Source organism: Trachurus trachurus, assembly GCF_905171665.1.
Source record: "Trachurus trachurus genome assembly, chromosome: 19".
Lineage (NCBI taxonomy): Eukaryota > Metazoa > Chordata > Actinopteri > Carangiformes > Carangidae > Trachurus > Trachurus trachurus.
Window position 1 is genome coordinate 21,396,927 of NC_139913.1, and position 15,218 is coordinate 21,412,144.

General features: G+C 38.4%; 1 protein-coding gene across 1 annotated transcript; it reads right to left on the bottom strand.

Moving 5' to 3' along the window:
- Window positions 1–233: 233 nt before the first annotated feature.
- LOC311002606 (glucagon receptor-like) lies at window positions 234–9,518 on the bottom strand. Its single transcript, XM_083994018.1, has 14 exons — window positions 9,369–9,518; window positions 5,106–5,190; window positions 4,895–4,997; window positions 4,320–4,430; window positions 3,922–4,043; window positions 3,306–3,412; window positions 2,564–2,720; window positions 2,261–2,420; window positions 1,893–1,953; window positions 1,703–1,772; window positions 1,451–1,542; window positions 1,108–1,246; window positions 949–990; window positions 234–706 (listed from the first exon to the last, which is right to left on the bottom strand). Exons 2-14 carry the CDS (start codon window positions 5,166–5,168, stop codon window positions 635–637), a joined length of 1,299 nt encoding a protein of 432 aa, XP_083850144.1. The 5' UTR covers window positions 5,169–5,190; window positions 9,369–9,518; the 3' UTR covers window positions 234–634.
- Window positions 9,519–15,218: the final 5,700 nt, after the last annotated feature.

Here is a 15,218-nt window from a genome sequence, read left to right on the forward strand (position 1 = left end):
GGCAGAATTGAAACAACCCATCTCAGATACTTGAGTTTCATCCTCATCCTATTTAAACCAAAGACGATTTATAAACATAGTGGAGTCTCTTTGCTTAAACGCTAGGCTACTTCTGTCAATGAACAAATATAATTTTAATTTCCAAAGGTATCTCTCAAATATTAAACAATCACAGTCACTTATTCACATAATAAAACATGTTAAAACTTACAGAACTTTTATAATAACATTAACTTATTCACAATTTTTACATATTCACAATAAACATTATGTTAGTAGAGTTTGAATGCAACAATGTAGCAGTTCAGTCTGAATCTGTATTTACAACATTTGGGAGAGACTCCACAGGGTCCTGAAGGTGAATGAGGAAGGACACCTGCATTGTCACAGACTGTCCAGTCTCACCCAGATCCTCACACTGTGCTGTGTCCGTTCTGTTTACCACTTGGGGACAGTGCAACAAAGCAGCATCAGGTTGAGAGGGGGCTGGCTGAATTTGTCGTCTGAAAATAAGAGAACTATCAGGAGTGGGCGAACCGTCAGGCATGGCCCTCGTCGGTGTGGCAGAGGATCTATTGCGCTCTGGCTCTGTGGCGATGGAGAAAGTTTCCACTCGAGAGTCGAGCACAGCTAGTCACTGTCCACAGCAAACAATCTCAGCCTCGACCCTCCAGCTGCGAAACTTCCTCCTCAGCTCTGTCCTCACCTGCATTCAGAGTGAAGGTGACTCATTTTTACAACAGTTTATGTGCCGTTTTGTATCATTTAGCAGTCTCATACTTGAAAATCCTTCAATGTCGTATAGAGGCCTAAGTCTGCCCCTGACAAGGGGTTTGAAAATCAAATTTTACACTTTTACAGCCATGCACCATGACTTGTACAAATGGTTCAGTAATCACTTCACTACCTAGGCTATTTAGAATAAAAACTTGAGTAGAATCGACTAACCTCTTTATTAGCATAGCAGTAGAGCACAGCCACCAGAAATCCCTGCAGAGAAGCCAGGTTTGTTTAGTGTCAGTAATGTGTAGCTACTACATTTGCTTTGCATGAATACATCAGTGTCAGTAATAAGAAGCAGCCACTCTCTGATCAAACTGAACCTACCTGAAATGAATTGAGAAAAAGGGTGAAAAAAACTTTAATGTAGCGCAGAACACCTGTAGTCTGCTCATCCGTGGCAAAGATGAATACGACCTCATGGATCCCAAACAGAGGAATGAGGGTAAGAGTGGCCTTAGCGAGCCTAAAGGGACAAAAAACAGGAGGCATTTTGTATCAACGTTCATATTTCTGCTTGTGTTACTGTTTTCCTTCCTCCTCCTGCCAAACTGTATCACTGTATTCTCTGTGACAGCCAGAGTAATGGCCTTGATTTAGCTGAAAATAGACACAGCAGTTCAACTAATTTGTAATTTATCATCATTGAGAACATGCTGAGACAACTTGCCGGAGTTTGTAATCAGGGTATTCGCTCTGGTTGCTGGCTCGCAATTTGGAAAGAATCACCTTCAGGATCTTCATGAAAATCATAAAGTTGATCTGTTCATCAGAAAATCCAAATATGAGTTTGGGCTGTACCATATCATGTGCAAAGAATATATATCATGCTATATATTTTGTGGAGGAGTCCTTATGCCAAACGGTGACATCCGAGAGATACAAATAAACATTGGTTATGATTTGCATGCACCATCCTTACTAGTGAAGCTAGAAGAATTGGGAAACGAATGATCCACCAGTAGTTCATGTTTTCATTGAGAGCCCAACACCTGGAGGAAAAAGTGGATGTTAGTAATCCTCCATTATCTGCCATGGATCAGCAGGGGAATAGGTCTACTTCGGGTGATAGAGCACATGGAAACACAACACACACATGCACGTACACTTACTCTTTGTTTTCCTTCAATAACTTCATCACAGCCCAGGGAATCACAAATAGAAGTGGTGTTCCTAAGATGAAGGATTGAAAGACTCAGTGCTGGGGTGCTTTAAAAAAAAAAATCTATAGAAATGACAACGTAATTTTTTCCCAGGGCATCTCTTTCTAAAAGCTGCAGGTTTTGTCGTGATAGACCCTGAAGGAATGTGCACTTATTAATGGGCGAACAAAAGAGGAGCAGAGGTATGACAGTGACAAGGTCTCCTCTTTTGCAAGGTGCTCTTAGATTGCAGAGGGTGACAAAGGGCAGATCACATCCAACAACTGAAGGTAACAAGTCCTAGAGAAACTTATTACATGCTTGGAGATGGAACTTACCCCAGCCCAGCCAGATGTAAGGCAGGTATTTGTTGTTGTCGATGAGCACCGAGGCTATAAGCACAGAGTAAAGATGTATTGCCTCTCCAAAGAACCAGTAGTGATTGGCCAGGACACAGTACTGCATCAGCACCTGTGCAATCCGGCAGCCAACAGCAGCCTAGAGAGAATGGGTGTGGAAAAAGCCACATACTCCTACTATGAGAATCCAATGCCCAAATTTGGATCATATTTGGCATCCAAATGTATTCAAAAGAATCTGTACTGGTATCTCATCAGGGGCAGATTTCAAATAAGACCCACCTTGTGACTGAACATCTCACTCACATCGGCCTGTTTCATGATTTCACGTCCCCAGTGGCGGTCCAACATGGTGTCCCTCACAATGACAGATACAGCTCGCAGGATGAAGGAGAGGAAAAGATTTGCATGAATGTAGTTTCTAGTACAGTGTAGTTTCCTGTCAGGAGAAACAAAAGTAGAAAGTTTTTTTTAGCCACAGAACTGAAAATTTGATTGATTCCACAAACTCTTTGCTTAGCTAACAGAATCCTCTTATATATTTGATTTGATTTGATTAACTTTATTAATCTCAGAGGGCAATTCTGTTCAGCAGTCTGCAAAGAACCCTACAAACTCCCATGCATACATACTGTACATACTGTGCATACATACAGGTGCATATTTACAATGTCAGTGGAAGCAAGCAGGTGCCCTACCGTGTTTCCCACTGAGCCTACAAGGTATGTAAGAGTAGGTCAAGGGAAGCGCACTAATATCTGGTTGACAATGTAAGTAGACATATGGAAATAGAATATATGGAAATATAAGTATAGCTAATACGTTAATAAATAACAAACAATCAAAATTGTAAGAAATATTAAGAAAAAAAATCTTTTTCTGAGGGATTCAATTTGCAGCGAGGTATATAATTATGTATTTTGTTTGAAAGCATTTATCTGCATCTGTCAAAGATGAATGAGTCATGACGACCATGAGAAACTCTAATGTATGTGACAATAAAAATGACTGCCCATCAGCCTACCTAAAGCTCAGTAGAATGATAAGAGCCGTTGTGAGCGTGAAGAGGGACAAGGAATATCCAACAGTGTACACCATCCTGAAGCTCACCATCAACTGTTTGAACCACAACTGTAAAGACAAATCAAACAACAAAGGCAGGACTCATAAATTACATTAGTGCTATAATGTCTCCCCTATGCTTCTTGTTCAAAGCAGCTTGAGTCCTGTGTTTTCTATAGTGGTGAATCCTGTCAGAGTGAATGCCTTTAAGTATATGTCTGAGTATGAGTCACCTCCCTGTATACGCCATGTGTAGTTATGTCACTAATGGTCAAATTCAATAACTGATAATCCACTGGGTTTTTTTTTTTTACACCTGCAATTTGGCAGTACATAAGAAATATCAAGACAACTAGTAGTTGTCTTGATATTTCTTATTAACTGCACTTTTGACAATTGCTGGCACACTCAGACACATTAAAATCTAGCACTCAGACTCAATTGCTGGCATTCAGTTACTTTGGTGCTTGTTTTTTTCATACATGATAACACTCTAAGTTCCAGTAGTGCAGTGAACACTAAACAAAGGGGAGTGCATTAGCAACAACTGGACACCTACAGTAAGTTGGTTGCCATACCTCCTGAGATGTCACCTCTTTCTCCTCCTCGCACTGCGTCATGTCCCTCCACACCTGCCCATTGCTCCCCCTCTCCCAGCGGCCGCCAGAGCCGCACCGCCGACGCACAACTCCGCGGGACACTAGAGGAGAAACAATCGTTTCCTGCATATAACCCATACAGTTTATCATTACAGAACACTGGCGAAAGAAACTAAAATATAAGTGCATGCTAATATGATCCAACACATACACACATGTGCAAAACAATAAAGGTTTTTCAAGTGTCAGCGTATGGACAGACTTTCTCTAACAACTGCCTAATATTTATAGAAATTAAAAGAATACAAACTGACATAAACACCATATTTATATTGCTGTTTGTTTGTCATATCAATGTCACTAGAAGTGTGATTTACCTTTGTCATACCAGGGCAGGTAAAAAGGACATGAGATGTTCACCATAGAGCCGGCAGGAGTGTCTGGCCAGCAGGCGTATCTGTCAAAAGTCCTGTTACAGAACAAGCCCACTGGAAAGGAAGAATAAAACTGAAAAGATGTGATTGAATAACAGAACTTCAAAAATACTAAAGATCATTTTTGATGCAGTTTTATTGATGTGACATTTGAACAGTGGTATGATTGCATTCATTTAGTCTTCTTCTACTTTATTCTATTCTCAATGCACTACTTTTTACTATTTTATGTCTTGCTGTTGAATGAATTGTTTTTATTGTGCAGCTGAGAAATTGAATTTCCTTCGGGATAAATAAAGTATTTATCTATCTATCTTTTATCTATCTTCTTTTTTCACTTAGACTATTTTACTTCTTTTTAACAGACAAAAGGGAAAACATTTTTTTACATTACCTTGACATGTTTCTTCCTCAGAAGTCCACTACAGTCAAAACATGTCAAGGTAACATTAAACATTATCCTTTTGAACAAGTAAAAAAAAAAAAAGTTATTTTCTTTTCCTCATCCTTCACCATACCTGGAGGGTACGTTTCATTTCTTATCATTTTGACGCAGTCTTCTTTATACTGGACCCACTTCTGATAAGTCTCCTCTAAGATTTTTCCATTAGCCATATCAAACTGGAAAGACACATGCAAAAAATGTACGTGAAGTGCCTGCCTTGCATTTCAAACAATGTATTAACTTTATAGGAGGATTTTTCTGAAAATAAAAGTCATGTATTTTACCTTTGACAGTTTGAGAATTATCACGCAGATCAAAGCCATTATGTCTCTATGTGTCCTGTCCATAGCTGCAGACTTGTCAGAAACACTGAGAGGAGAAAAGGAAATGGAACAAAATGGACCATTAAAAGACAAGGTAATAAGTACTGAGCATTGCTCAAAAACATGTATTCACATTTCAAATGTCAAAAGATCTGTATTGTCCATAAAACTACTGGTGAAAGTCAGAAATTATTTTGGACCTATGCAAAACCCAGGCAAACTAAAATAGCTGTAATGATCGTACTGTATCTGAGTCATTCAAAGTTCTTTGCCACTTAAAATGGTACTTTTGCATTCTTAATGAGTCTGACCTTCCTGTTTCCAGCTTTTCCTCCTGTCCCATGGCAATATGTACACACTGGCTTCAATGCTCTGTCAAAAAACCTTAACAAAGAACAAAGTCTCCAAGTATCTAACCTTGCACCATAATCATGAATTTTATTTCATATTTTGGAGTAGCAGTTGTAGCACCTTCATTTCCCTTGTGCATTGAAAGGCAACAAAAAAATGTTTTGCCACATGCATTGCACATGGAAAATATCCGGTTTCAACAATTTTGTTAAAAATAATCTAAAAGGAAGGTATTTAAAGATCACCTGCAGTAGTTCTTTACAGTAGTAGTTACTGAGAAAAACACCATCAACAAGCGTTCATTATCACCTTGTGATCATTAAACTGCAAACAGTTCCTACACATACAGTATACAGTACACCATGCATTAATTAGCTAGAGAGGAACTTACTTGTGCATTAGGTAAGATTGATTGCCAAGATTGTTATTATTGTAAGAATGCTGCAGGTATCTTAATTTGGTATGTAGGACAGGCATTAATATAAGCATTATGCTTCTGCCTGTGCCTTTTCAGTCACTATTTTGTCGATAATGTTTGTGTCGATAATGTTTGTAGCTATTGTATGATGTGAGTGACTGAATAAATAATTTCATCATCTTCATCATCATCAAGATCTGTTTTTTTTTACAACATGTTTTTAGGGTCCGGGCAGCGCAGCTGACAGGACACTATTGTATTCCTAGGAATTCTTCTTCTTCTTCTTTCTTTCTTTCTTTCTTTCTTTCTTTCTTTCTTTCTTTCTTTCTTTCTTTCTTTCTTTCTTTCTTTCTTTCTTTCTTCTTCCAAGGAAGTCATACTTCCCATGGGCGAAAACTCACCAAACTTTGCACAAAGGTTCAGTCCCATGCCAGATTCACTCAACTCCAAGGACATGTGCCCCCCCCTCCTAGGGGGGGCACAATAAGCGTTTAAATTTAAAAACTTTAAAAATTCCTACCAAACCAACGGTAGATGCTACAGTGTTGAAACTTCACCACAATGTAGCCTCAATACTGCTGAAACTTTTGTCCACTTAAACTTATTACAAATTATGAAGTCCATCACTCTGTTTTTTTCAATAACTGTAAAACTTTTAAAATGTATCTCCTCCCACAATTTTTGCTCAATTGACACCAAACTTGCTACAGAGCATCTCCAGACCGTCCTCCACAAAACTTGTTTCTCGGATTTTTGATTAAGCAAAAATTGAGCCTACAGTGCATGAAAACGTTTGACTGCAAACAGTACTGTAAACATATACCATCAAATTCTTGATAAATACATTTTCAATCTTCCTGAAAAAAAATGACAATATTCTGGAGTCATGGTTGATGAAGTTTGGCAAATATCAGAATTTTAACTCAAAAACTGAATTTTTGAGAACATTTTGAATTCTGCTCTCATGGGAACAACTGCAGTCAATGTGAGAGTGAAATTTATAAACATCAGATTTTCTCTTATGAAGCAAAACACTTATCATTAAAAACAAATCACCAACATTTCCATGCTGTCAAGATGCAATTTATGTATTATCAGATTTTTGTTTAGATGACTGAATTATTGACATTTTGACCATTTCATCACAACAGCTGCCCGGGCACTGGCTCACCTGAGTGGATAAATGAAGCTACACAGCAGGTCTCACTACCAGCCAATTAGCTCAGTGAGTTAGGAGCTGGTTCTTGGTGTCAGAGATTGTGAGTTCGAGACCCAGCAAGGGTGATGATGATGATGATGGATCAAAATGTCACATGTCCTTAAGCTGTTTTGCTGTCTAAATGCAATTTATGTATTAACAGATTTTTGTTTAGATAATAGAATTTCTGACTTTCTGAAATCTGCCTTGACAACAGCTGCCCAGGCACTGACTCCCTGAGTCGATAAATGAAGCTACACAGCAGGTCTCACTACCAGCCAATTAGCTCAGCGAGTTAGGAGCTGGTTCTTGGTGTCAGAGGTTGTGAGTTCGAGACCCAGCAAGGGTGATGGTGATGATGATGACAGATCAAAATGTCAGTTGACCTCAATATGAAACACAAGACAATTGTCCTAATGGTGGCATCACAGCAAGCCTCTAAATTAAAAAAAAAACAAATAGCTTGGACTGGTCCATGCGCGAAGGCTCCTAACATCTTAAATAATAAGCTTAAGACTCATAGTAGATGTTTGACAAATATCATTATTTTACCTCAAAAACTGATTTTTCTTTTTACTGTGGTTTCAAATCTGCCTGCACGACAGTGAATGGCTTACTCAATTTGTGAAGCCACTGTTGATCTGCCACTTGTCAATTAGCTCAGTGCGATAGACAATGGTCTTTGGTTACCGAGGTTGTGGGTTCAATCCTCAACTGATCCAAATTGAACATTATAAGGTCAACTGTCTTGTCTTCCTATTCTCCTGTTTGTTGCTCAGAATTGCCTAAATTTGCCCAAAAGTAGCCCGGACCCGACCCATCGCTGCGCAGCAGCTATAATCTAGTTTTGTTTCTGTCACCTGAGACACCCCCCTTGGTATGTTGGGGCCTTGATATATTGGGTCAATGTCAGTTTGTTGGGGAGGTGGGGAATCTATGCTGCGCTCCAATGCTGTGAATATATATGTCTATAAAGTGCAGAAATTAACAATTAATAAAGCTCTGCTGGAGTTTTCATGCCTGGTTAAATAAGGGGCACTCCTCCACTAAACTCTAACCAACTCTCTCTGCCTTGGATACACATTTATCACCTATAGAGCGGGATGCAGTCAAAATGCAATGACTTTGATGATCTGTTAAACTTATACGATATATGTTAGAAGTTATGCTTTGATCTGATCTGATCTGATCTGATATCATTCGGATGTTGATAATTGATAAAATTGCCTTCCTTGATTTTTTCTTTTTTCCATTTTCTATCATTTGACTAATTTAACTGAATAATCCTCGAGAGTGTCTCTAGTTTATCTCATTTATCAAAAACAACATATTGTGTTGTAATGATCTATTTTAGATCAGCGCTTGTGTCACACCACACAGATTCACCTTGGGCCCTCCTGTACAGAACTGCATTGATCAGGAAATCAGACTCAGAGGGGCCCCATGTCAGCGCTATCACCGTGGGCCCTAAATTATGCTCAGTGCAGGCACTGTCTGTCAACAGACTGACAAAACACTGATTTGATTTTTCTCTCCTTGTGGACTTTACCAGTCATCGCCTGAGACAGCTCAACAACTGAGACCACATCAGGTTCTGTTTCAGTGTCAGGAACAGATCATATGTCATTAACAAAGGCCAGTGTGTTTTCAACCAACCTCCTTCTCCACAGTCCCAGACATGTCACACCTGAAACATTCTTTCAAAGTAGCTCCTGGGATGGACTATCTATCTATCTATCTATCTATCTATCTATCTATCTATCTATCTATCTATCTATCTATCTATCTATCTATCTATCTATCTGGAAAATATTCAGTAAGAGACCCTTGCAAGTCTAATGCTGTTACAGTAATGTAATGCCATCATAAATGAAAAACAACAAACTGCCTATATATTTAGGCCATAATAGCTAAGCAGCTTGGCTTCTTTCACCACTTCAGTAGGCTACAGTTTGCAAACACTGTATGAATATTATTTCTTCAGTTATATTCCAAATACACTTGCAAGAATTAGAAACAAAAATAAATTTGACACACAGAGTTTTTTTTAGGCTATATTGGCTCTCATAGGGAAAAACATGTGAACACTGTCCGTTTTTTTATTGAGGAAAGTCGATGTTGGGTAACACGTCCCTTCACCTGTAGCCTACAGTAGCCTATAACGCATTTGGGTAAAACATTCCCTTCAACCAGTTCTGTAAAAAAACAAAAAAAACTACCGAAAACAAAGCATGCAAAACAAAGAGCTGTCACTTACATTGAGTCGGAGAGCTGCTGTCACACAGATGCTCGGTCCTGAGTGGCGCTGTGTGACACGGACTGACACAAACCTGCGGCTCCACAACTGCCTACTGCCTGTGATGCTCTGCCCAGCACAAAGTCTGTCTGCGAACTCACCACAGTCTCCGCCGCGTGTTCGTGCATCGTCTCTGCTGCAGCTTTCTGTCTCCACCAACTCTCCGCAGCCCTGTCACTGTTTGAACCATATCGATGATATGAATGGAAAAAAGTGGCACATCCGCTCGTCCAACCACACGGAGGTGTTGATCAGATATTTATCCTCTGCACACATGTGGGGAAAAAAGGTGATCCTACCCGCAAAGAAGAGCACAACAAAGGCAGCAAGACACCCTACAGAGTTAATTCAAGCATTGCCACATTCAGCCCATCTTGTATGGGGTATGGGGAGAAGAGGATCTGCAGGTGCACACAACCGGAGAGTGATTCAACTTTACAGATTGTAATTATCTGCCAAATTGTCTGGTTTGAATCGATCCATCAGAAGTCACTTAATTACCAGTGGAAATTGTTCACTTACTATTCAAGCAAAACTCCCAAATATTCACTGGCTCCTTAAATGATTTCCTGCTTTGCTGAATTTTGCCAGAGTTTTGGATTGTATAGGTCACCATCAATCAAACAAAAGCAAAGTGAAGAAGTCGGCAGATTTGATTTTGTTTTAGGTTACAGACAGATTCACTGGTTATAGATGTTGGATGATCAATTTGTGAGGTTCATCTTAAAACTGAACCAAGTTTATCTTATCTTATTCTATCCATAGAAAACCAAAGTGTAAAAATTACAGTTTGCTGCTTTACCAGGGTTTATGTGTCACATACTATGTGTTGATGTGTCTCACCTACTTGGTTAATAGTGGTTTGCTACACTTGGTTTTGTCATGAATAACAATGTACAGTATAACATAAGTAATAAGTGTTTGTTTTTTGAGGGGTTGGCTTTGCTACAGTAGCTTCATATTTATTGCACACATGAGCATGGTGTCAATTTTCACAGAACAGTGCATTTCCCTAAATACTTAAATCATTAAGCAACGAATAGAGAAAATGATTTATAAAAAGATTATTATCTACCAAACCTGCAGGCCGTGGATAATGTGTTTTATCGTTGCATTCACAGGTTACAATGAACAAAAAGTGATTTTTTTTAAATGTTATTTTACTCCCTTTCTCTTTCTCTCTGTTGTTTTTATTTCCCATAAGGCTGTACTTGTTCTGAGACACATGCTGAGAAAACTATTGTTAGTTTGACACTTGAAGAGTTAAGTGGCTCTCACAATCAGCTCACCACTTAATTAAAACATTTATAGATTGAGTGTAGCTGCAACTTTATTTCCAATTAAATGAATGGTGTTGTGTTAAAACACTGGCCATCAAGCCGGTGATAAGCAAGAAAACGATTCCATCCTCTCAACAGAAGCGGTGCAGCTCTTTACTCAGAACTGATCCTCATGCAGCTCTATACCTCCCCCAACATCTCCTGATCTTTTTTTTTTTTCTTTTTTAATGGGAACAGGCATATACAATGTATGAACTGACAATACACTGATCAAAAAACAGACAGACAGAAGACAAACAACAAAGCAAAAACCAACAACACAACAAACATGACCAAAACAGGACAGAAAAGGACAACAACAAAAAAACACACACAAGAAAACTAAACTAAAATAAAACAAAAGAACAAACAACTACAACAAAAAAGGATGTAAAACTACTAAAATTAATTTATTTAACAGTTTAACAGTAACTACTTAGTAAACATTCACTCAAAAGTAAGTTTTTCCCATTTTTTGTTATGCATTTCTACCTTGTCTTGATTTGATGCAATAATGTCAATGTCAATGTCAACTGTGCTCATGATTCAGAATATCCTGCCAATATGTCAATATATCCTTTATCCTATTCTATATAGCATCATAAAAGCATATATCTAAATAAGTCCTGAAAGCTAAATAATGTATTGAAAAACATTCAAAACCAGTGGTTTAGAAAGGCAATAAACTGGAACAGAATTGGACTGTCTGTTTGGTAATGTCATCTCCAAATAATTCTAACCATGTGGTTATCTTGTACTAATTGGCTCAGCATGCCACGCTTTGACAAAGCAGACAGAAAGCTAAATAAAGGATTCTCTAGCAAACTCAAATTAGTGCAATGAAAATGATTAACATCCCACAGGATATGAAACTGCGTCCTGATGAAACATTACATAGTATTTTTGTCCAATGCCATCTCAAAAGGCCGTGTCCACATACTTATTGTCAAATTCAATTTGTGCAGGATCCGAGCCTGAACATGCACATGTTGTTGATGTCTGAGTTACTGAACTAATCACCATGGCTCTTCTAAACACTTGGCCTTTATTTCATTTATTTTTATTTAAACTAGTTGCCTGGTACAGACAAAAGATAATAAACAATAGGTACACTAATTGAGTTATTGTTTCGTTTGGACATACATAGCTTAGCCAACCTGTGTCCTTGTATGCACTGTACACACTTTACAGTTGTGTAGCTCTAGTTCAACGCAAGGAAACGATTGATGAAGGGGAACTCAAGTATCATTCCCAGAACATGTTGCTCTCCAAGGTTTGTTTACTGACCTCTTAAAGAAATGATTTCTTTGTGACATCTCTGGATATTAACGAGGTTGAAGATTGCCTGGGCACAACCGTTCTGTGTTTCTCCCTTCTTGTTTTTCATTTTAGTCTTTTGTCTTGTGGTCTGGTTCTCTGATGCCATTTCTCTGCCCCTGACCTCTGTTGAAATCCATTCATTGTCTCTGTTTAGGCGAAAACTGAAAAAGGACGGACTGTCCACTGAATATTCATTTTTGACTGTATGAATTTGAATTGAATGAATTTATATTTATTAACGTGTCGTGCACCAATTAAGGCGCCCAGCCTATAAGGGCTTACAAGACACAATATCATCACATCCAGACACCAAACAAAATAATCAGAGCAAAACCAAACAAAAACAAAAACAGAAACCACATGGAGTTCACATAAATAATTCACCTCTTCTTTTTGACCAGGCATTTTTCATGAAAGTAGCTATAGTAAAGACTTCTTTTCTGAAGAACCATTCCAACTTTACCTCATCATCAACCCAAAACAACTCCGGTTTCACATTTTGCATTTTCTGAAACAAAAACTGCCTGGCTTCGTCATATAACGGACAATGAAACACAAAATGCAGTTCATCCTCAATTACATTTAAATTACATAATGTGCATAGTCTTTCATCCTCAGGTACTGAGTTAAACCGACCAACTTCTATTGCCAGAGGGAGAATCCCAGCCCTCAACTGAGCACATAGAGATCTCTTGGATCTATCTAATGGCAAAGTCACATAGGGTTCTGAACAATATACATTTTTCAATTGGCAATAGGTTCTGAGCTTTGGTTTAAGCCAGATATCATTAGCCCATTTTTCTTTATACTCAAGAAATAACTTATGTTTCACAAAATTAACATTACAACGCAAACCATTAGTGAAAATATGTTGTTGATCAACCTCGCTGAAGATAGCTTTCATGTCACGATACCAAGGATAGTTATGTGTTTTATCCCAGTTAAATACTTTTTTGGCTATTCTATCCTCTGGCATAGAAGACAAGCGATTCCAAAGCCTAAGCATTTCCCCTTTCTGTTTAATCAAACAGGGTTCCCAGCCCATGTCACCCTGGAGAGCCAGAGCAGGAGTAAATTTATGCACACCTAGAAAACAACGAATAGCTCGGCTTTGAATAGCATTCACCCTGGATGATTCTTTACTTCCCCATATTCCTGCTGCATATAAAAGAATCGGAGAAACACAGGCATCATAGAGCTTTGAGAAGGTAGCATACCCTAGGTTTTTACACTTCTTCATTTTACTTATAATAGAGCCTAATGCTCTACCTGCTGTATCAGTAAGTGTATTAATACCTTCTTCAAACTTAAAATATTCATCCAGGTTGAAGCCAAGATATCTGTAAACACTGGTATAACATATTTTCTTAACTCCCACATTAAAATTAAAAGAACTTCTGTTTACTCCATGTTTTCTGAAATGTATAACTTGAGTTTTACCTTGATTAACTGACATCCTCCACTTCCAGCACCAATTATTAACAATATCTAACAGGGACTGCAATTCCTCCTCCCTCTCTGCCAGGATAACAATATCATCTGCATACAAAAGTAAATTTAGTTTCATATCCCCAATTTGCACCCCCGTGTCTTCATTCTTAATTTGCTGGGCTAAATCATTTATAAACAAGGAGAAGAGGGTAGGAGAGAGAACATCTCCCTGCTTGACTCCCACTGGAGTAGAGAACCATCCTGTCCTCATATCATTCAACTGCACACATGCAACTGGATTTTTATATAAAACTTTAACAGCTTGGTAAAATAAACCATCTACACCTGCTGAAATAAGTTTATATTCCAGCAAATCTCTATGAACACAATCGAAAGCTTTCTGGAAATCAATAAAACTAACAAAAGTAGACTTCCCTTCAGAAATTCTGGCTCTAATAACAGTACTCAGAGTGTAGATATGATCTAGACAGGATCTATGTTTTCTAAAGCCATTCTGCTCCTCCACTAAAATATTTTCAGTCTCTAGATATTGAGACAGCCTGGCGTTTAGAATATTAGAAAATAATTTGTAAACTGTACTCAAAAGGCTAATTCCTCTATAGTTAAGAGGGACCCTAGGGTCATTTTTGGTTGACTTTGGGATTGGTTTGATGAGTGATTTGTACCATTCAGAGGGAACTATACCTGATGTAAAACAGACTTGCAGAAGATGAGTAAGGAACTGTAACAGTTTTGGTGATTTCAGTACTTCGTTGGAGAGAGACTCAATGCCAGGAGCTTTTCTCAGTTTAGCGCACTCAACAGCTTTACGAACCTCCTCAGATGTAATATCAGAATTTAATAACTGATTGGGCTTATAATTTGCCATTGTATTTGATTGCTATACGTGGAGGTTCCCAGTGATATGAGATGAATGCTGTGTCTGATGGGGTGAGGCTGGAGAGGGAAACAGAGATGCTGGATGAATACGAAGAGGGAACAGAGTGGCTGAAATGATTAGAACCAGAGTTGGTGCTTGACAATAGTGTAAAAGGACATTTTTGGGGTGATGGGAAGCCGTGCATAGATCCGTGACATAAATATCACCCACCAGTAGTCAGAAAGATTGCTGTTGCTTTCCCTGCTATCAACGATTGAGATTTTCAGGACAGCACAACTCCCAATGGGCTTCTTGAAAGAAAACTTCAAGGATAAAAATGCCATTCAACAAAAATAGCAACATAAATGATGTGAAAGGAGGAAATCAAAAGAATTCAAAGGAATAAAATATCATAAGCAATGATAAATTGTAGCGCAGATCAAAAACAACCTAACCTTCATATTGAATAATATTCTTGGTTTAATTCAATTAGCAAACCTCTGAGGATCAGAGACCCTAACCATTCGTATAAGTCTATAGCTGAAGCGGCATTTAAAAATTTCTCCTTTGGAATGATAGACTAGAAATTTAGGATGTCTACTGCGTTTTGTGGAGTCACTGTGCGAGAATTAATCAGATTCACTCTCGGTGCTCACAAGAATGAGAGATCACAGTCGCAATGAACTTTGACCTTTGACCAAATGGATATTTGTGCCAAATCTGAGGAAGGCCCTGCAAGGTGTTCCTCAAATTGCATTCTCAAGGCCAAAATTTTACTGTTTGGAGTTACCATGACCATGACCTTTGACCTTTGATCACAGTCTGTTTGAAAGATGTCTCTAGCAGTGACAAACCCAAGTG

Coding starts and splice junctions, on each gene's coding strand:
- LOC311002606 (XM_083994018.1), bottom strand. CDS start 5,168: ATGGACAGGACACATAGAGACATAATGGCTTTGATCTGCGTGATAATT. Junction 4,998..5,105: donor TAATTCTCAAACTGTCAAAG/GTAAAATACATG, acceptor GTGTCTTTCCAG/TTTGATATGGCTAATGGAAA. Junction 4,044..4,319: donor CCTGCCCTGGTATGACAAAG/GTAAATCACACT, acceptor TTTCTCCTCTAG/TGTCCCGCGGAGTTGTGCGT.